This window comes from Gossypium hirsutum, chromosome A05, assembly GCF_007990345.1.
Source record: "Gossypium hirsutum isolate 1008001.06 chromosome A05, Gossypium_hirsutum_v2.1, whole genome shotgun sequence".
Classification (NCBI taxonomy): domain Eukaryota; kingdom Viridiplantae; phylum Streptophyta; class Magnoliopsida; order Malvales; family Malvaceae; genus Gossypium; species Gossypium hirsutum.
Window position 1 is genome coordinate 10825616 of NC_053428.1, and position 22301 is coordinate 10847916.

Sequence of the window (22301 nt, forward strand, 5' to 3'; positions counted from 1 at the left end):
TCATTAACGTTACGACAAAGAATAAATTAAAAAAATAATCGATTAACAACTGATAAGTAAAACAATAAGCAGGAAAGAATTCATTTAGATTTCATCTGTCACTATTAATCTAAATTACGCAATTTTTTTATTTAGTATCTTGATTCGTAAAATTCTTAAATTATGCTAATATCTCTTTCGAGTACAAGAGCAACAGACTCTAAATTGAATAATTTAAATTTTTTTTTAATTAAAATCCCTATTATTGCATTAATTTGTTCTATGGATTCCTTTATTATATTTGACTATAATGGATAGATTTATGTCGTCCTATTTTTAGGATTGCATGCAACTCCACTCAATTACGCAATATCTACTTTTAAATAAGGCCTATTCAACCACCAATTTAAGCACATCAAATATGGATCAATAATCTAGAAATATCAAGAATTAAGCACATATAATCAAGAACAAGAATTAAGTATTTATTACGTAAAATAAAAATCAAATGACAAAATCAATTATAGGATTCATCTCTCTAGGTATTTAGAAGATTAGTTCATACTTGAAAATAAAAATATTCAAGATACAGTATAACTAAAAGAAATAAAAAAACTCATGATAAATTCTTAAGAAATCAATTGTGAATATTCAATCTTGACGGAAATGGTTCAGCCATGTTGGAATGGTGCAACTCGTGTGGCTTCTACAGCTTGCTCCAATGATTTGATTTTCACTCTACAGCTTACTCCGATGATTTGATTTTCGCTCCCCAATGCTCAATGAAGCATTAAAATATGAATTTAAAGAATTAAGAGCATAAAATTCACAACTAACATAAGATAAACGCCCAAAATACATTAAAAATAAAGTTAAAACATATTACTTTTAGTACTTATCATATCTTCACGAGTACGAACTCACACCACTACTCTATCTAGCCTCATTCTCTAGTTCACCTCTAGAAGCATTGCCACTTCGTTTTTCGGCCGAACGTCGTTCCTCCTCCTCCTTCTACTTACTGTTTTCATCTTTCTTCTAAAAAATTTCTCATTTTTGGAGTGTAATACTTATTGCTCTAGTAATCCATTTCTCTATCTTCTAGTGGATCCTAAGACACTTTCCTATAGTTCACTCAATTCCGCTCAAATGAAGCTTTTGTTGCTAGAATTAATATTTCTTTCCCCTTCATTCTACTCAAATGGTGCTGTTGATAGTGCTTTTGTTATTGGAATTAACATTTCTTTCCCCTTCTATTAGCATAAATTAAAATGTTAAATTGGCCCATTTTGAAACCTATTATTTGAATGTCACAATATCATTATCATCAAATGGGGAGATAGACTCTCCACATCATTATTTACTGCTTTTAGAGTAGGCAAAGGCATAATATTCATTCAGAACTCATTATCAATTAATGTGTTTCTAATAGAAAATTCATTGATGATACTCTGTAGTGGAAGTTAACATTAGGAGTTCTTAGGTTTTCATCTAATGCATGCACTCCTCTCTAGTGGAGTCACCAAAATATAAAAGGTTTATTGGTAAAGAAATGAAGTATTGCAAACAAGTGAAACAAAATGTACCAAGAGAAGGAAGAGAAAAAGACCGAAGTGGACCCTGTAGCATTGATCGCAACAAGTGGTGGTTACTATGATGAACTAGTGGAATAAGCTATGCATTACTGGAAATAGTGCTGAGTAAAGGAGTCAGTTGAGAGAATTTTGAGAGTTAGAATAGTTTAAAAACTCAAAGATCTTTCCACAAGTTGTAGAGGGCTCCTATTTACATGGGATAACAAAAAGACTTACAATGTTAATATTAAATAGGGCTAATAATAATCAGATTTTTTTTTTAAAAATGTCCTTTTATCAATAAAGAATTTAAGTTGGTAAATAATGAACAAGAGTTAACTATATTTCGGAAAGAAAATAGATTAGCACTCAATATTTTAAGAAATTGTTTAGGTTAAATCTATTAATTACTTGTATATTGATCCATCAAATCTAACTTTTTGAAACATCGAAAGAGTAAACATAACTAAGAAACCTACTATATGCTAGGGCTTTTCTACTTCTACTTTGGTGAAGTAATAGCATGCGAAATATCTTGTGTAGAACTTAACTTGAAATATGTTTTAATTTTTAATAAATGTTATTCTTAATTAAAGATTGTTCTAACTTTCTTTAATATGAATTGTTCTCAATAGTCATTATTGATACAGGTTGTTCTAACCTAGACATTTACACTTAGATCAATGTTTTCATTTATTAGCATGTAAGATAAATATAATTAAATTATATTTTAATTAATTTATTAAATCTCAAATTTAAAAATATATAAAAAAGTCAAAATTTATACTTACGTTTAATATCAAATAAGAGACAATATTTTCTATCAAATTCTAATTTTAAAAGAATTGATAATATATTTAATTATAAATTATTATATTATATTCTACCTATTACGTCAAAAAGAATATCATTCTATACTTATAAACTCATAAATGATATGGATTATATTTTTTATAATAAATTCTTATATAATATAAGCTTTAATACAAGAAGAACAAGTTAAAAGTACAAAATTTTAACATAACTTATGTTCTATTATTTAATATAAATTCTTAAATTTCATGATTAATTCTATACAAATTTAAGTGAATGAATGATATTTTTAATAACAAGATATATTTTGACCCAAAATAATAAAATGATATGGTGACAAACCTTAATATTATTTCCACATTACTTAAAAAAAAAAGAAAGAAAAAAAGGCACGTACCTTTTCTGATATTAAGTTCCAAAACCTTATTATTGTTTCCAATGTTTCAAATGCCATATTATGTACACATAATATTTCCCTTTATTAAAGTCTCTTCAGATTTTTTTAGATGCTTATTCAATCTTCAAATTTAGATAAATAATTTTAAAGAAAATACTAATATAAATATTTTTTAGGGCTTTACTTATATTTATATTTATATATATATTAATTTTTTAATATTTATCACAATACATTTTTTAAAATTTATTTTTCAGATTAATTTTTTAAGGTAGTTTATAATATTTAACAAAGTTCTACACCAAAGTCAAGTTTAATTTGATTTAAATATATATATATTATAATCTAAAAATATTTAATTGGAAATTAAAATTGAGTGGGGAATTTTTGAGAATTTCCACTAGAATCTTAATTCTAAAACATATAAATTTGAAACTCAACTTATTAGTTTTTTCGCAGAAAACCAAACAATTTCTTTTTTACATTTTATATAAACATTACATATTTAGGTATTTTTAAATCTTAATTTCCAAATACCATATTCATCACGTATTTATTGAGATATAAATAATGATATGTTACTAAGAGTACAATAATATTTGTGTATTTTTTTTTTGACTTGAGTCAGAATAAACATGAGAATAAATTTACTTAATAATAAAATCATTCATCAATTAGTATGAGTTTATTTCTATCACATCAACTAAATTGGAAAGTTACTTTTGTGTTAATATTTTATTTTACTTTGATTTATTGATAGAAATATGAGACCTATGCATTTCATCTCCCATGTAGTGAAACAAAAATAAAGATTGAAAACGTAGTATTAAAAATAAGATTTTTAGTAGATGGACATCAGGTAAAGAGAAATTTTGAACACAACTTAAAAAAGATGTTTTATTAAGTTTTTAGAATAATATTCTTAAATTTGTTTTCAAAATGTTGGAGTTAATTAAAACCGATTAAAAGTTAAAGTTTTTAAAATCCAACCAATGATCAAATCAATTAAGATATCAGTTTATTGGTCTAATTTGTTCACCCAATTTATTTAAATAATCATTAAAAATTATAGTAAAATTTTAATTTAACCAATTTATACTAATTGTTGAGTATTTAAATCAATATAAAAACTATTTTTAATCCAATTCAAACAAAACCCCATTTCTAACATCTCCGAGGAATCCAACTATTTTTTTCCAAAAATATTTTAAATCTAATAATAAATAGAGTTAAAAAGGGGGGGAAAAGTCCAGCGTGTCCCTGAACCCTTTAGTTTTGAAATTATAAAGGAAAATATTGAAAATTTAAGGTGTGTTTATTTATTTATGTAATCATTAGGAGTGAATGATCCTCCTCTCCTCCTCCTGCTGCTTCATCATCTTGTCAAGGAACTTACCTTCCTTTTTCCTTTTTCTGTGAAGAATAAAGGGAAAACACACACACACACACACACACACACTCTCTCTCTCTCTCTCTCTCTCTCTCTCTCTCTCATCATTCATTTCCTTCTAGCTTCCTCAATTTTTTTACAGCTAAGTCATGAGACCCAATCACCAACCACCACCATCTGCTGGTGGCTCCTCCTCGTCCAATAAGAACCGTCCACGTAGACGAGCTGACCTTACCCTACCCCTCCCTCAACGTGACCCTTCTCTCGCCGTCCCTCTTCCCCTTCCTCCCTCCTCCAACTCCGCCCCGCCCGCCTCCTCCAACTCCAACGCCTTGCCTCAGCAAGTCAACTTCTCCGAGCTCGACCGCGTCAACCGGATAGGGAGCGGTACCGGAGGCACCGTTTACAAAGTCGTCCACCGCCCTTCCTCTCGCCCTTATGCCCTCAAGGTTATCTACGGGAACCATGAAGAGTCTGTCCGCCGTCAGATCCGCAGGGAGATCGAGATCCTCCGTGACGTGGACCACCCCAACGTCGTAAAATGTCACGAAATGTACGATCACAACGGAGAAATCCAGGTTCTTTTGGAATTCATGGATGGCGGATCTTTGGAAGGGATCCTCATATCTCGCGAAGCTAACTTATCAGATCTGGCCCGTCAAGTCCTCAGCGGTCTAAACTACCTTCACCGCCGACACATCGTCCACCGCGACATAAAACCTTCGAATCTGCTAACCAATTCCAAGAAGGTGGTGAAGATAGCTGATTTTGGGGTGAGCCGAATCTTGGATCAAACCATGGACCCCTGCAACTCATCTGTTGGGACCATAGCATACATGAGCCCTGAGAGGATTAACACCGATTTGAACCACGGGCTCTACGATGGTTACGCTGGGGATATTTGGAGTTTAGGGGTTAGCATATTGGAATTTTATTTAGGGAGGTTCCCTTTCGCAGTTGGTAGACAAGGGGATTGGGCCAGTCTCATGTGCGCGATTTGTATGTCTCAGCCACCGGAGGCCCCTCCCACTGCTTCTAATGAATTTAGGCATTTTATATCATGTTGTTTGCAGAGGGATCCAGCCAGGAGGTGGTCGGCGGCTCAGTTGTTGCAGCATCCTTTTATTCTCAGAGGACAACCACATCAGGTTGCTCAGAATCTTCATCAGTTATTACCACCTCCACCTCCTCTTTCTTCTTAGCTTTCTATTTCTTTTTATTTGTTTTGGGATTAGGGGAAAAAAATCTTCTGTAAGTTTTGATATAATGAGGGTCTGGGGGGAGTTGGGTGCAATGTCTTTCCTTCTTTTTTTTTTCTTTCATGTTTTTATTAATCACTCTTGCTTCTGATAAAAGATAATCTTTACAATATTAGAAAAAAAAAAACTCTGTTATGACTGGCCTTCTTCTGGTTTTGTTTATTGCTTTATATGCTCTTCACCAGCTTGCTTAGGGGTTCTTTTAATCATGTTCTTAATACCCTTATTATTTTTCCAATTCAGTTTATGGGGGTTTGTTAAATTTTCTGGAAATGGCCTTGATTATGTGTCGATGGATCTAGATTTAGCCTTAGTTGATAATTGTTGTAAACAAAAAGGGGAATGGATGCCTAATCTCTGTCTGCCGATTATCTTATCCTGGAGGGGGCTGAATGTAAAAAGTGGAAATTCCAAATCTTGTTTTTGGAAATCTTGTGTTGTTCTTTGGATACCCTTTTTTGTTGTTGCGAAAATTGTGCATTAGTGGCCCCTCCTCTATTAGCCTATCTATCTTGTGAAGGCATGCTCATTAATTATATGTCATATAGGCAAATAAGTGAGCGGGATTTATTAGGTGGATTCCAGGTTTTTATTGTTAATGATGTTTTAAGCTTGTTCCACTTATGGAAAGTTATGAATGCTACTGCCTTTTGTTCACCGCTAGATTTGTCTAATTTTAATTCCTTCATTGACCTTTTTGTAAGTTATTACTTTACATGGAAGGTATGATTAGTGATTTTGTTGTGGTTTTTAAATTGGGATTTTCTCTCTTAACTTTGCTTATTTATTCTCTTAGTCAATTCATACACTGCAACAATGATGGATTATAGAGTTCTAAGATGCATGCATTTGTGTGATTGAGGCTGAGGAAGAGCAATGCACAAATAACATTGCATGTGTGTTTGATTGAGGTTACTATTGTTTGTTTGGACTTTTGAGAAGGTTAATGTTTTATCAATTTGGTTTTTTCCTGACATGCCTTTAATCTGGCAAGTTTGTTTGGATGTGGTGGTTTGGTTTGATGTCTGGTTTTGTTTAGATTCTTTTGCTGTTCCAAAATTTGGACAACCTGCCTCAAAGTGTCTCTCTGTAGACTGTAGTCCTCCGATTAATGTCCAATAATAATTGTATGAGCAACCCATTGCCAGATGAGAAGGCCTTGGAAAAATGGCACTGCCACCTATGTTACTCAGACTCAAGTGCAAGTGTTGGATATGAGTATGTATGCAAAAATAGTATTGTCAGATTTTTTAAAGTTTTTCCAAAGGATCAATGAAGATTACATCTTTATATCCATATATCGAGCACGATTTGTCGGATACACTAAAAAGAAAACCAAGAGCTGGAGCAACATAGATAGCTGTCAATACTTAAACAAGTTGAAAATTGAGTCGGTGTAATATAGATTGCAGCCAGAATAGCTGCTGGGCTGCTGTTTGGGAGAATGATTGGTAATTGATGCATTTGTTGAATAATATTGCTTGCATTGTATCTAGGCCATCATAAATTATATATTCTTCAACTTCTGATTATTATTATTATTATTTATTTTGCAAACTAAACTTTTATGATGCTTGATCCCTTGAATATGTTCACTGGGTAGATAAGTAAGCAAATAAAATTGTGTGTTTTGGCCAAGAAAATATAATTTCTGTATGCAAATTAACTTTCAGGCTACTATGTATGCATCTAAAATGATTCCTGGAATGGTTCATCGACCTTTGTATGGCATAATCAGCATTGTAAGAAGATAGATTTTGCATATAGTAACAATTTTCTGAAGTTAAAAATAGATGAAAATGTTATTGCTCTATGTGGAATAAACACAAATGCTTACCTAAATTTAATTGACAACATGTTTTTATCAAGCTTACTAAAATTGATTTATTGTCACATGGTTAACAGAAATGGGTTTGGTTTCTTATCAACCTTAATTTGACATAGACGCTTCTGTAACAACCTTAAATTTTTTATAGTATGACTTTATTATGTATGGATATGATTATTGACTTTGATTAATATTTTATTATGATGGATTGGAGATATCGGCTGGCAAGCAATTCCAGTAGGATATGGAGGAGGATTAGATAAAAGACACTACGAGACACCAGCTATTATTATGTAATAACTTTCTTATATCATATTCGCAATCGCAAGAAATAAATTTTACAAAAAAGAAAAAAGAATATATTTTAAAAATCATTGACCGTTTGATTAAAATAAAATGGATCAAGGAGTGATTGACGATTGGATTCTTGCGGGACCCCCTTTACAGTGGCGCCTAAATGAACATAACGATATTCAACAGAATATTTAACTGAAAATTTTACCCTTACTCTGTCTTCAAAGTCCTCCAAGAAAACACCAAGAAAATTTTCTGGCTCCTCCAAGAAAATAAACAAACAGAAATGGGGAGACACTTGGTTTTTTGGCTTCAATGCACTGCCATCTTGCTGCTGTTATCTCCAGTTTCATCTCTTGCAAGACCACTTCCTCAAGGAGGTCAGTATAGTTACTTACAAATTCATTAACTTGTTTGCCTGCTTTCTTTGGATTCTGGAATGACTGAAAATTTTCAATGTTTTAGTCAAGGAATTAAATTGAATTACTGTGTCATTTTTTGAAACTCCAACTCATCTTGGGTCTTTTTCTTATTTGAAAATGTTTTTTTTTTGGGGGGGGGGGCAGACCCACTTTACTTGAACTTCGTGTTGAATGCGACGTATTTTCCATCCGAGGACTACTATGACTACATCGTCGTAGGAGGAGGGACCGCAGGTTGTCCATTAGCCGCCACTTTGTCACAGTCATATCGGGTTCTTGTCCTTGAAAGAGGAGGCGTTCCCTATGGTAACCAAAATTTGATGAATCAAGAAGGGTTCTTGACCACACTCACCGAGGCCGACACCTTCGACTCTCCTGCTCAGAGCTTTACTTCGGAGGACGGGGTCCTAAACTCCCGTGGACGTGTTCTTGGTGGCAGTAGTGCCATCAATGCCGGCTTCTATAGTCGAGCTGATCCTGAGTTTTATGAGAGTTCCGGTGTGAATTGGGATCTCAGTTTGGTTAACCAATCTTATGAGTGGGTTGAGAGGGGAGTTGTGTTTAGGCCAGAGTTAAAGAACTGGCAATCAGCTGTTAGGGATGCTTTGCTAGAGGCAGGGATTGATCCTTACCATGGCTTTACTTTGGACCATTTGGTTGGAACAAAGATTGGAGGCTCCACTTTTGATAGCTCCGGCAAGAGGCATAGCTCCGCGGATCTTCTGAATTATGCAAAACCAGCAAACATTAAAGTGGCACTTTATGCAAGTGTGGAAAGGGTATTACTGGCTTCTTCTTCTTCAAATGTGTTGTCTCGGCAGTCTGCGATCGGGGTCGTGTATCGCGATGAAACTGGAAGGTATCACCACGCTATGGTGAAGGAAAAAGGTGAGGTGCTGCTATGTGCTGGAGCCATTGGAAGTCCACAGTTATTGCTGCTGAGTGGAATTGGTCCAAGGCCTTACTTGTCTTCTTGGGGAATTCCGGTTGTATATCACCATCCATATGTAGGCCAATTTGTCTACGATAATCCGAGGAACGGCATCTCAATTTTGCCTCCAATCCCACTAGAGTACTCACTTATACAGGTTGCCGGGATAACGGAAATGGGGGCATATGTTGAGGCTGCTTCAAATGTTATTCCTTTTACAACCCCTTCACGCTCAGCGTTCATTAGACCGCCTTCTTCCCCTCTGCTTTTAACAGTGGCTACTATCATGGAGAAGATTGTCGGGCCTATTTCAACTGGTTCGTTAAGGTTGGCCTCGACTGATGTCAGGGTGAATCCCATAGTACGCTTTAACTACTTTAGCAATCCCATAGACTTGGAGAGATGTGTGAATGGAACACGCAAGATTGGGGATATCTTGAGGAGTCGATCCATGGATGATTTTAAGTTCAACGAATGGTTTGGGGGCAGAAATTTCAGGTTTGTAGGGCCTTCATTGCCTGTTGACCAATCAAACTATGAACAGATGGCAGATTTTTGCCGGCGTACTGTGAGCACCATATGGCATTACCATGGTGGCTGTGTTGTGGGGAGAGTGGTTGATCAAAATTATCATGTTATCGGGATTGATGCGCTCAGAGTAGTCGACGGATCAACGTTTACTATATCGCCAGGAACCAACCCTCAGGCAACAGTGATGATGCTTGGGAGGTACGTTGGCCTGAGGATAATCAAAGAGCGAAAGCGATTGAAATGAAGCCTGCTGCTGGTCTGCTGTTCAGATAACTGGCTAATTGTTTTTAGTTTTCAGTTTTACTTTTGGTTGGTGATAGATCAAAGGTGTGTCTTAAATTTTGGTGATTGGTTTATTCGTAAAAGTAACATGGCTGATAAAGAAGATTGGAGAGGATTGTTGTACTCGTCATGTAGAGATGTAAATAGCAGATATCATGGAATTCTCTCTCTCTTTTTTTTTTTTGCATTCAGGGTGTCATAAATTTTTTTGATTTGCTTGTAGAGCAGTCTGTGTTGGAGTTGTTCTCTCGAATTTGTCAAAGGGGACTTGGTGCACATATTTGTCAAAAAGCTACATAAGTAGATGGCTTGGTTGGGGTGTGGGATGCCTCCTTCAGTGTCATAGGATAACGTGAGATGTGGATCTTTCTGAAGGAATTTGTGTCTGAATTGCATTAATAAAATTTTTTCTTAGAAATAAGAATGTATGTATGTATGTAAGACTTGTTTGAATCAATTTCAGATTGATTTGGCTACCAAGTTCCATATTTGATTATGTAAGGATACCCATGTGATTTGTTTGGTGTTGGAAAGGTGGTAGATAAAAAAAACTTGAATAAATTTCTCCAGAATACAACAATTCGTAACAAATGTAGTGTCATGTAATACTAATTCAACAGCAGATACAAAAAAATATGATTCACTATAAATTATAGTCAGAGAGATCCATATTCATTGCTAAAACATGTTGCCTATCAAAATACACAAAAATGAAAGAAATAGCAGCTAGTAACTCCCATGTGATCTTACAGATGAAATTGATTGTGCTGATACGGAGGCAGTGGGGCTGTTCAGATCCCGGTCGGCTTTCGATTTTCCACTTAATCTTTCAATTGCATCTTGACAAATTTCATTGAACCACTCATCGTCAGGCAGCACTCTGACACAACAAAAACACAAATGCTTCAATGGCAATTCGTGAGAATTTCCTCTACTTACACATGCATCCAACGACTTTCAAAATAGCCAATACCATCTTCCCGTTAAATCCAACAATGTTTAACCACACTTCCCATCTAAAAACATAGGCAACTCGTTAAAACTTGCCTTACTCTTTCTCTCTATATAAGATCATAAGTTATAAGACTGTCAGTCTTGATTACACCATCTTTCTACTAGGAAAAGTCTTAGATACAGTGGTCACCAATAATAAGAAAAACTAAAAAAAGCTAATTAAAGTTTACCAGTTTCTTAGACAATACAAAGGAAAAAGGCCAAGTGGGAAGAAGGCAGTGGCATCAAATATCCCCACAACATTTGCATGTTGCATAACTTTTCAACCAGTTTAGGTGATTGATTTGAGCCAATTGGCAACTGTGGCTCCAAAAATTTCAAGGAATTTTCTAACCTCAGATTTTGATAAAGGACAGAAACCCGAGCAGAGAGGAGGGGGACTGACTGGTGACCGCTAATAGTGGTAAGGCATAATGCAGATCATTGGTGTAAAGCTATTGTGAAAGGATAGTAGTCATTACTATTATTCCCTCAACTTCTCACATTTGTGATTATCTCTCACAGAAAACATGCTCTAAACAAAGTGACCTATGAATTATGAACTGGTTGTATCCATTGTACTCATCCATTTAGAATATACAGGCATAATTGGGGAGACATGAGTATGAGAAAATAGCTTTTAACTATAACTATAATAATAATATAAAGAAAAAGAACTATCATAGCATACCCATATGGATCCATCCCTGTGGCAGCAAATGCAGCCATGGCTTTAGCAATTATGTCGTTGACAACTCTATGCAAATTCCTTGATAGGTACCGACCTTGGGAAGCAAAGCATATGACAAATTTTATATCCAGATAAAGCTGCACATGCACAAAAATATGTCAAATTTAAGAATCCAATACAAAACTAGAAACACAAAAGGAATGATACTAAGTTTACGTGCCTGCTGTAAACCTAATGGACCTAAAGGCCTTGGTCCTTCCTCAATATCATCCCAAAAGCTTTGATCTTCTGAAAGCCATATGATGACAGTTTCGGTAAGTCGCACCAATAGCAATGTAGCAAATCTTTCCCTTCCTACAAACATATCTGCTGCCAAGCTAGCAATGCTGTTTAGTTTTGCAAAGAGTTCCTGCATGATAACAAGATTTGGTAAAAAGGCAGTCAAAACTCTCAAACCAAAGTGCGCAAAGCACATATTGATTGGGGGGAGGGGGGATCACATAAAATAATGGGTGGAAGCCCATTTTATCACCCAAAACCTAGCTGTAAATAGAAAGAAAATTAATATGAAAACAGAGAGTGAGCAAGCAAGAGACACTAATCATCCATGTGTTAATAATGACCTCATGGTTTGTTACCCAAAACCTAGAAAGGACTTCTCCCTAGGATTCAAATTGCAAAGGTTTGTGAAGGCATACATGTTCACTTAAAGGAAACAAATAAGGAACTTCTAGAAACACCGGGAGCCCCTAGATTAGATAAAATTAAATTACCAAAGCCTTAATAAGATCAAAATTCAAAATTACAGCCAAAGACAGTTAAGCTCAGCATGTTAAAACTTTCTAAGTTACATATTAAATGCATAGAGAAAAACCAAATATAAACCCCCATGACTGAATCAATTACTGTAGATGAATCAACTGTCAATGAAGGGAAGATATTGGAACCTTCAGAGTTCAATAAGAAATATAACCTTACAAACAAGATGCTATGATATGTTATGAACACCTACTCAAATTAGGTGTTGGAGCCTCTAACAAAAAAGAAACAGTTCATCAAGAGAACCAGATGTAATGATGTTAAAAGAAAGAGAAAAGAATGACAAAATTACCTGAAATATTGGAGATGGAAACCATTCCACCTCCTCTGCAGTACCATCCATATTAATGTACATTTCTGCAGTAAGATGGCTATCACCCTCTTCTGTGAAAATGAGATCCAGGGCATGCTGTTGACAAAATGTATTCTTTAGTCTCTCAACTGAACCCACAAGGCGCCTCTTCCATTCTCGTTGCTCAGGGTGACGGTTTTGTCTATCTGAAGTTCTTCTACGGTGGTCATCCTTGTAACTAGCCTGACTTGGGGACAGCTTCATGGCTGCACGGGGAAGAAGTTCATCTGCCAACAATGAAGCATTTGCTAGCAATGCAATTTGTTGACCCTCAGTCTCAGCTATTCGTACAATTTTATTTCCAGTACCCCCAAAGTCTGCTTCTTCATCCATCGAACCAGGTAATGCTCTTATGAGCATGTTTACATATGAGTCAAACACCTGAAACAAACCTTCCAGTGTTTGCCCTCCCAACTGCATGCTTAATAGCGGTCCGACATCCTCAAAGAAGTCCTATAAGAGCAAGCAGAATATAAATCAAATGAATGACAGTATATAATGTCATTAAATCTGAAATATGACGTAAGAGAGGTCAAGCATCCATAAAGAATCTAACAAGTAAAATCATAAAATTATGGCCAAAACACACTTCCATAACTTTCTGTAGGATTAATGTTTTTACAATTCAACCATTATATTTCATTATCGATTCAAGTAGATTATCCAAGTTTTCAGTAAATTAAAATAGTCTAACTATTTGTTTAATGTTAAAAAAAAAATCAATCATTAAATATATATATGTATTAATAAAGGCAATATTTTGGATAAATATGATATAGATATCGAATATCAAAATACTAATCATGCAAAAAGTTAAGAAAGCATATAAAACCACTTGAATTTTACATTAGTGTAAGTAGATCCCTCCCCCAAACAAAATGCAGTCAAACAAAATTATTTACCAATGCCCCAAAATTATAAACATACTGAGTAATTTGTTGAAAATCACTAGGCAAGGAACTATATCCATATACAGGACTAATTTTATTATTGGGAAAAAGAATGACAACAGCACCAATAAAGCATATAACCATGGAACAGAAGAGGTAAAGGACAACACCAAAATGTATGATAATTATCTTAATGGTCCATAAATAAGCATGGGAAAGGAATATTCCAACCAAGAAAAGACTTCCCTCTGGACATCAAGCCCTACCCATTCAAAATTTAAGCTCCCTACCGTCCAATTGTATTAAGTAACCTCAAAGTGTCGTGATGGGTTTTACTTTCCAAACACCATTCTAAGCATCAACTAAACAGTAGTGGTACCAGGATTACCCTTGCATTCCCAAAACAAAGCAAAAACTAATAACAAATTTCCAATGTATAGAATGACAAATTTGAGAGTTTCAATCCCTTACCAATAGATTTGCACATACCTAACTAACCAGCAATGATGCAATTTGTCTTAATCAGATTGTTCAGAGCTATAAATTCAGTAAGAAGGTTTTTAAAAAGAAGTTATCTTCGTATATACATTCGATCACTGTTGGTCATATTTCTCTTTATTATATACATATCATTCCCAAAGAAAACTATTATCCAATCTCTTATGTCACCCTGTTGAATCTCAAAACATTAATCTAGCGAACAAATACCATCCAACTTTAATTTTCCATCACAGGCAAGCAACTCTAGAATTTTATGTGTAAAAATCCAGTGATATTCAAAATATGTAATCTATGCATAACCATTGCATAAAGCCCGTTAAGACTAGTGAGATACGGATCCAGAAACCATTGAGAAGGTGTATTTGCTGAGAGAGCTTTTCATTAGAAGAAATGCCAAAACATTTAAGAGTACAAAAGACTCATTAGATTTCCCATTAGCAAGTAAAAGAATCACCATTAAGAAAAGTTATTGTATCCATCCATGCTTAATTAACACTTGAAGGGTAGATAACAAGATCAGAACTAAAGAACTTGAGAAAAATTAAAAGAAAACCCAAAGGGGTCATATGCAAGTATTTGTAAAAAAGAAAGGACAAGGACTAGGACAAGATATGTTATAACAAGTTAAACTTGTTCACCTGGACCATAGAATTGAATCGATGAGCACTGCTTGTTAGTTTATGCTGAAATGCTGTTGTATTACCAAGGGATGCACTAGAGGGCCAGCCAGATTGACGATTACTGCCTGGGGGGTATGTTAGCACCCAATCATCAGCTGCAGCCAAAGCTGCAGTGCTTTCTTCAATTCTTTTGAGATTAGCATTGAGTGCCTGCTCGACACTAGGCCTAAAGAGTTTCAAAAGCACAGGACAAAGTGCCAAGCCACGAGCTTCCAGCAATGAGCAATGACCTAAAGCTATCTGAACACATTCTGCAGCAGCCCTTAGACCACCAGCAGCTGCTGAAGAAGCCAATGCATGTCTTTTAACAAGAAGGGCAAATGCCTCTGTTTGCTTCGTAGCCCAGACCACAAGCTCCGAAGTATAAGCTGGTTCCTTACCAAAGATTCTCAAGGAAGCACTAGCAGCCTGAGCAATAGCAGAGAACACCAACTGTGAGAGGGCAGCAGTATATGCTCCTCCATATGAGGTGCTTGACGGGCGAAGGCTAAGCATGTTATATTGATATCTTTGAAAATGAGCATTAAGGAGCAAACTATGAGCACGCGGTCCATCACCGAGCTTTTTAAGAGCTAATATTGCTGCACGGAGTTCAGCTCCACGTGTAGAAGGTTGACAAGCGGCTTCAGCAAGCTGGTCAGACAACTTTTGCTTCCGCTCTACAATAGCAGTCTGTAAATATGTAAGTGCTGCAGGACTCAATGAATTTGTTTCCTTTGCTTCAGCAACTGCCTGCTCTCCTTCATCAAGGGCTGCTAGAGCTTCATCTACTCTCTTCTCAGCTAACAAAACATCCAGGTGATCAGGGAATTCTGCTGACCATTTCTCGAGATCTGAGGGTTCTCTATCTTCAATATTTAACAAACTATTAGCATTAGGACCTTCAGAAACTTTGGGAGACAATGAATCTATACGAACCCCCTCAGCCAAACCATGAATTAATGTTGCTTGTGTTGAAAGCAGATTTCTTATTGATGAAAGCTCTCCTTCTAAATCAGATATCTCCTTAGATGTGCTGCAAAAAAGAAGCCCAAATGTCTTAAAGTTTCACACCTGTACATGTTCTATAAAACTAACCACATTACCTGTCTATATTAATAATTAATATTGAAAATAAATATCCAATTCACATAAATTCAAAAAAAAGAAAAAAAAAAGAAGAAGAAGAGAAAAACTAGTTATAGATGCAAGAAACTTCAAACACTTTTTCAATATCTCTTTCAACTTTCACGTAACCTCAATAAAAATCAATGGTATATCCATATGATCAACAAATTTCAGCTGAGAAACACTTTTTAGTGAGGGAGAGAGGTATATGAATTAATGCAATGCTGAAAGCATTTAACAAACATGAAACTACATGACATATGAAATTATTGAGAAGAAACAAAGTCTGAAAAGTTTTCTTCTTGATCTTGACATCCTGATCAAAGATAATAAAGCTTTCTTACAACCCCTTTTTCTATTTTTCTAGTAAGTTTACAACAAATCTATGCATAGCTGCAAGCAAGACAGAATACTTGCACCAGATAACAATACTTTCACTTTTGTCCTCATAATTAAATACATTAAGAAAACCAGTTGAAGCTTCAACCTTGGCGAAAAGTTGTAGTAATAGAATGACATTATTATGGAAAAAGGATAGGATTCCAAGTCCATTCCTCCACACTCAACCCAGTGTACTTGCAATGTAAAGGTTTTACTATTGTTTATGCTCGCTGACATTCGTTGGTCTGAAACTCTTGGACATCAATGAAACTGGATGAATTAGTACTGCAACAAATTTCCAAAGGGTATGACTAACAGCAAAAGACTGGGGTTAGAACAGAGGAGGTTATGAAATTATCTCCCTTAGTTTTTCCTAGTACTAAACTAGTAAACTGAGGTGATTAATTAGATTTAGCAACGACAAAGATTAGAGTAAAATGCGTGCGTTACCGTATAAAAGCGGAATAATTAGCATAAACGCTTTTACGCATTTCTTCAGCAGAAGCTCTCTTCAAATCCAACAGATAGGAACATAATTGTCTTATTTCCTGGTAATGGAATCAATTATTATTAAAATTATCCTAATTTGAAACAAATTCTTACTGAGAAAGAAAAGCAAACAGACCTTGTCGTTGAGAGAACACTTTGACTGAACAAAAGCATCGGCGTCGAACCTGTCGGATTTGAAAACATTGAGGCCTTCTTCGATCTTCGTGCCGTTTTCTTTGGCAGCTGTGGTGGGTCGAGTGGACCGCCCTGTTTTCGCAGTTGCCATTTCCGTCTCTTGCAGTTGAAATCAGATCGAAGCAGAAGCTTAGAACAAATGTTGATTGGGAAATTTTTGAAAGAAGAAAAGGAAAGTGGGTTTAAAGGGCAGTCTAGGGAATTTTAGATGATTCCGGCCATTAGAACCCAACAAAGTTGGTGACTTCGGTGGAAAGGCAGGCAGCAGGTGGGCGTGGTGGGTTCAAAGAAAACAAAAACAAAATAAAATAAGTATTTTTTTATGGAATATTTCTTAATAATTTAAGGTTAATTAGAATTAAGTAGACTAAATTATTAGTAAATTTATATTTTAATTATTTAATTTTAAATATTATGAATTTATGAAATTAAAATTTAAATATTTTATTTTTATCTTTAATATTAATTGTTAGATTGATTTAATTTTAGAATATATTTTTTATTTTAATAAATATTAATTTATCGTTTTTATTATTAAATTGTAACTTAAAACTACTAGTCGAACTTTAAAAAAGAACTTAACCATTTAATGAGCAAAACAATAAAATAACTTTAATGAAAATATTCAAATAATTAATGACCAAATTGTAAAATTATTAATAATTTAATAACTTTAAATAAAATTTACCCTTAAATCTTAATCATAGTAAGCGGCGGCACATACTTTTATCCCTCTAGATTTATGGCATCAGCGCGTCAGTTGGGATTGGTTTTTACTCTTCCTCGTTGTCATAGTCAACAGATGTTTGGGGTGAATATAATCCTGAATTCACTCCATTATAACTTAAATTCAGTAGTTAAGTTTTCAATAGAATTATTTTTTCTTCACTTAGTTTTCTAATTTATCAAATGATACATTAGTTTATATGTTATTAAAAATGAATAATTCTCAAAATTTTAATTTATATATAATTTAATATATTAAATTTAATCAATTTAACTATACACATAAAATTTTGATTGTGATTAAAGTGCATATATTTTAAAAAATAAATACATTAAATTATTTTTATATTAAATATATCTAATTATTTGTATTGCAATATGTATGTTTAAAATGAAATTATAATGATAACACTGTTTAAAATGAAATTATAATGATAATTATGTTAATAATTTATTAAAATTGAATCAAATTAATATTTTATGTATAAAATTATACAAAATTAAAATTTATGTATAATATTACACATTGAACAAATATTTATGAATAGTTTTGAGATTTATCCTTAAAAGATAAATAAAGTCAATTTTTAAAATTTATGATTTAAAAAATATTATTTATTATATAATAGAATTAATGTTTTGAATTTCTTTATAGTTATATAGATTCAACAACGCACTGAAGCATTATATTAAAATTTATGATTTAAAAAATATTATTTATTATCTAATAGAATTAATGTTTTGAATTTATTTATAGTTATATAGATTCAACAATGCACTGAAGCATTATAAAATTGTAAACAATTTGATAACTTGACCTACTACTTGCAAAATAGGTCATGGTTCACTATAAGCTATTATTAAGGAGCTCACACTAGAACCTTTGTACTTTGTTAGTTAATTAGTCTTAAGCATGTCTTAACAAGGGAATAGGATGCATTTTGGCCTGCCATGTGCTTAATCAGACAAAATTTTGATGTGCATGTGTCCAAACTCTACAAAATTTATATAGTTTATACCATTTGTTTTGTATTTTTTAATAATTTTTTTTGTTATGTTTTAAAAAAAATTATTTTAATTAATTGGATGTAATAGAAAGATATATTGTATTTTTAAGAAGAAAATTCATATTCAAATATTAAAAAAATATTGTTAGAAAAAATAACTAGAAGCCTTAAAAATAAACTGTAAAACGAAATATATTTAAAAAATTTCAATATTTATTATATTCATGTTATTTTTAGAATATATCGTATTTTATATAATTTACCTTTTTAATACATTTACAATAAAATTTTTTATGTTTTACTTATTTTCGAATTGAGTATAGATTGATAAATACCACTTCCAACTAATTGTAATCTTAAGTAACACTGACATTTCTACGTTTTCAGTCGTACTTCTCCCACGTTTATTCGATCTCGGTATGTAGGGAGCGTCAACTCCCAAACGGCGCCGTTTTGGGAAATCAGCTGCGAGACAGCAAACAAAAAACTAGACAAGAAAAACGAGAGAAAGAAAATCAAACTAACGAAATACACACTCTTTCTCAGTCTTTAATTAATTCCTCTTCCGCCTGACTCAGATCAGATCCGTTTTCTATCCACAAACAAAGAAGCAAATTCGTTTCTTTGTTTCAAGAAAACAAAGAAATGTCAAATTCGCATAGCGATACGATACCTCTTCACCCCTCGTCCCAATCGGACATCGACGAGATCGAGAATCTAATCAATGCCAGCGTCCAATCCGGTCCAGCCACTGTACTCCCGGCCCGCCCTCCAAGCCCACCTCGGGCCTCCATCCCGGTCTCTTCTTCCCCCTTCATCCAGTCCAAAATCCCTCCTCCGCCTCCGCAGTCTTCATCATCGTCCAATCATAAGGTGCCGTCTGTCCCTGCTGCCCCTCCTCCTCCTCCCCCCGTCGGTAACTCTAGCAGCATCGTGGCCACCGGGTTCGGTCCTCCGTCTAACACCCTAACGGAGCCTGTTTGGGACACCGTGAAAAGAGATCTGTCCAGGATCGTTAGTAACTTGAAGCTGGTGGTGTTTCCGAACCCCTACAGAGAAGATCCTGGAAAGGCGTTGAGAGATTGGGATCTGTGGGGTCCTTTCTTCTTCATTGTCTTCTTAGGACTCACGCTTTCTTGGTCTGCCTCCGTTAAAAAGGTTTTGCTCTCACATTTGACTTCGATTTACTTTCTTTTTTTCTTCCTGCGTTTGTTAATTTGTGATTAATTGATTTGATGGACATCAAACTAATTCTGGCAGTCATCTTTAAAATCTATTAAACTTGTTGTGGATCTTGCAAAAAAGAGTATTGCATATCATGTTAATTTAAGTTAAAGGGAAATTAGTTTTATCTTGAAACCTTCTGATTGTCTTCTATTTGCTTATCACTTAAAAAGTCCTCAGGAGTTATAAGTAAATGAACGATACAGAAAGCGAACAAATCTCTAAAATGCAACACTCTGTTCTATAATAATTGTTTTACCCTAAAGTAGCATTGTGCACTTTGTTTTTCGAATATTTGTAATTATTTTTTCATAGGACAAAAAAGTCGGTTGAATGGATCAAATTTATCCCTTTCATGGATGGATCAAGGACGCTATTTCTTATGAAGGATTCGGATCTATGCGTATTTTTCCTATTGGAATGAGATAAGGATTCTCTATTTAGATAGATCTTCACCATAATTTATTTTTCCCCTTCCATTAACTTGGACTTTTCTTTCTAAAATTTATCTCCATTACTTGATCTATGTAGTAGACTGCTTATCTAAGAAGAAGGCTTAGTTTGTAATTACTGTTATATTTGATAGCTTTCCTATGGGTTGTGTTTTGAAGGTTTATTCAACTCTAGGCTTGAACTAAAGTTGTACTTCTTAAGATTTGGAACTAGGGCCAATATATAGTTTTATACCTCTTTCCGGTAGTTTGTATATTGTTATTCTCAGCTGGTCTTATTATTTTTGTAATGTCTGTTCTTGGCTATTTTCTTAAGTTTAGTTATCTTGGAATGCCATTCTCTGTTGATCATTACCTCTCCTTCAAAATTATAGATTTTACATAGAGTTTTGGCACTCTCCCATCATGGTCTAGGAGCTAGATGACTTGGATACTTTGTCCTTAGGATGCAAGGTTCTGACGCAATTGAAGTTCTCATTCCATTTAGAGATGGAAATGATCCAGAACATTCACTGATAAAAATTGAAATCAATCTAGCGAAAATTGAAGATAGCTTGAGGTGCTGCATTGTCTATTTGCAAATATCTTTGGATGTATGATGATATTGCTTTTATTTTAAAGAGATATCATCTCATTGTATTTTGTGATTACCGGCAATCTTGCATAACCTTGTATTATATTTGTGATTTCTCCTCCTGTAATCTTGCCTTTTCTTTTCTACTTTCTAGTCTTTTAATTTGATGACGATATTGTTGTACATCTTTCTGTGATGCATATTTTCACCGTATAAGAGGCATCTCTTGTACTTAGGCCCTTCCTTTTCTCTGCTATATTATTAACCTATATTTTGTTTCTTATAAAAATTATAATGGTTTTTTTGTTAGTCAGTACTAACTTTTTCTCCCCTTAAAAAATGTTCCAGTCTGAGGTATTTGCTGTCGCATTTGCACTGCTTGCAGCTGGTGCTATAATCTTGACATTGAATGTTCTACTACTGGTAACGGCCTTTCTCCTTTAGAGAGTAAATTTTGACTTTGTGCGAGCTTTTGAAATCTAGTCAATGTTATATCTGGTTTGGGAATTCCCATTTAACTTATGATTGAATGCCACTATTTTGAAATTTTGGTTTAAAATGCTGTGCATAGATGTTAAGTGAATGATTTGTGCTGAAGTTTGTTTGCTTGGTATTTTTTCAGGGTGGGCATATCATTTTCTTCCAGAGTCTGAGTCTTCTTGGTTATTGTTTATTCCCTCTGGATATAGGAGCCCTTATCTGTTTGTTGAAGGACAATGTGATAATCAAAATGATTGTGGTTAGTGTGACATTGGCTTGGAGCTCATGGGCAGCCTATCCTTTCATGAGTTCAGCTGTGAATCCAAGGAGAAAAGCACTTGCACTCTATCCTGTTTTTCTTATGTATGTATCAGTTGGTTTTCTCATCATTGCCATTGATTGAAGTTCTTCCCCTTTAAGGGTTCGAAAACAGTTACAGAAACTTATATGGAGTAACATAGTAATGTCATGTGGATGTGGTTACTGTATTTTTTTTGGACTTGACACAATGTCTTGGAATGCTCAGTTGCCAAATATGATATACTGTCTGTATCAAATCCTTTTTTTGTTCTACAACATCTTAATTTCTCCATTTCTTTTGGTAGAGCGATGATTTAATGGCTCAGGCTGCAATGGGGGGCATATTAGGTATTTGAGCTTGTTTTGTTTTTCGATTTTTTCGCTTCACCTCTGCATGCATGTCTGAAGTATTTGATGTACCAAAGTTCACACTTCATTGCCTTCGAAATAAAGTAGGAATATCTAGTAAGATATATTTTCATTTGACAATGAATGGCAATGGGCTTTTTCTGTGTGGATGTTGTTGATCATGCCTACTACTAGAGGTTATCGGTGCCTTACGTCAACTTCGGGAGCCTGGGTTGTTTATTTAGTGGAGGTGCCATGCTACTTGAAGAGGTGAGTTAGTCTGTATGTGACAGTTTTTGCCTGAGCTGTGCAGAATATGAACATATTTAATCCTCTCTCCGCTTCTCCTCTTTAAATAGTTGGCCTGCCTTATTTTTCTTTTTGTGCCCTTT

At 34.4% G+C, this 22301-nt stretch overlaps 4 protein-coding genes across 5 annotated transcripts; 3 read left to right on the forward strand and 1 right to left on the reverse strand.

The window, feature by feature from the left end:
• Positions 1-4018: 4018 nt before the first annotated feature.
• Positions 4019-6922, forward strand: LOC107960759 (mitogen-activated protein kinase kinase 5). Its single transcript, XM_016897044.2, has one exon. It carries the CDS (start codon positions 4303-4305, stop codon positions 5353-5355), a length of 1053 nt encoding a protein of 350 aa, XP_016752533.2. The 5' UTR covers positions 4019-4302; the 3' UTR covers positions 5356-6922.
• A 499-nt stretch (positions 6923-7421) lies between these two features.
• Positions 7422-10121, forward strand: LOC107958501 ((R)-mandelonitrile lyase-like). The gene is made up of 2 exons (XM_016894298.2): positions 7422-7914; positions 8101-10121. Exons 1-2 carry the CDS (start codon positions 7821-7823, stop codon positions 9660-9662), a joined length of 1656 nt encoding a protein of 551 aa, XP_016749787.1. The 5' UTR covers positions 7422-7820; the 3' UTR covers positions 9663-10121.
• Positions 10122-10240: 119 nt separating this feature from the next.
• LOC107958500 (exocyst complex component EXO84B) lies at positions 10241-17103 on the reverse strand. 2 transcript variants are annotated; one of them, XM_016894295.2, is made up of 7 exons: positions 16740-17103; positions 16565-16662; positions 14585-15641; positions 12496-13008; positions 11605-11793; positions 11385-11521; positions 10241-10580 (listed from the first exon to the last, which is right to left on the reverse strand). In XM_016894295.2, exons 1-7 carry the CDS (start codon positions 16887-16889, stop codon positions 10427-10429), a joined length of 2298 nt encoding a protein of 765 aa, XP_016749784.2. In that variant the 5' UTR covers positions 16890-17103; the 3' UTR covers positions 10241-10426. The 2 variants fall into 2 exon arrangements, with proteins under 2 accessions (XP_016749784.2, XP_016749785.2); XM_016894296.2 differs by having other exon boundaries at positions 10241-10716.
• A 1791-nt stretch (positions 17104-18894) lies between these two features.
• LOC107958499 (protein YIP4b) lies at positions 18895-21818 on the forward strand. Its single transcript, XM_016894294.2, has 3 exons — positions 18895-19689; positions 21130-21204; positions 21404-21818. The coding sequence occupies exons 1-3, from the start codon at positions 19177-19179 to the stop codon at positions 21662-21664; spliced, it is 849 nt and encodes a 282-aa protein (XP_016749783.1). The 5' UTR covers positions 18895-19176; the 3' UTR covers positions 21665-21818.
• Positions 21819-22301: the final 483 nt, after the last annotated feature.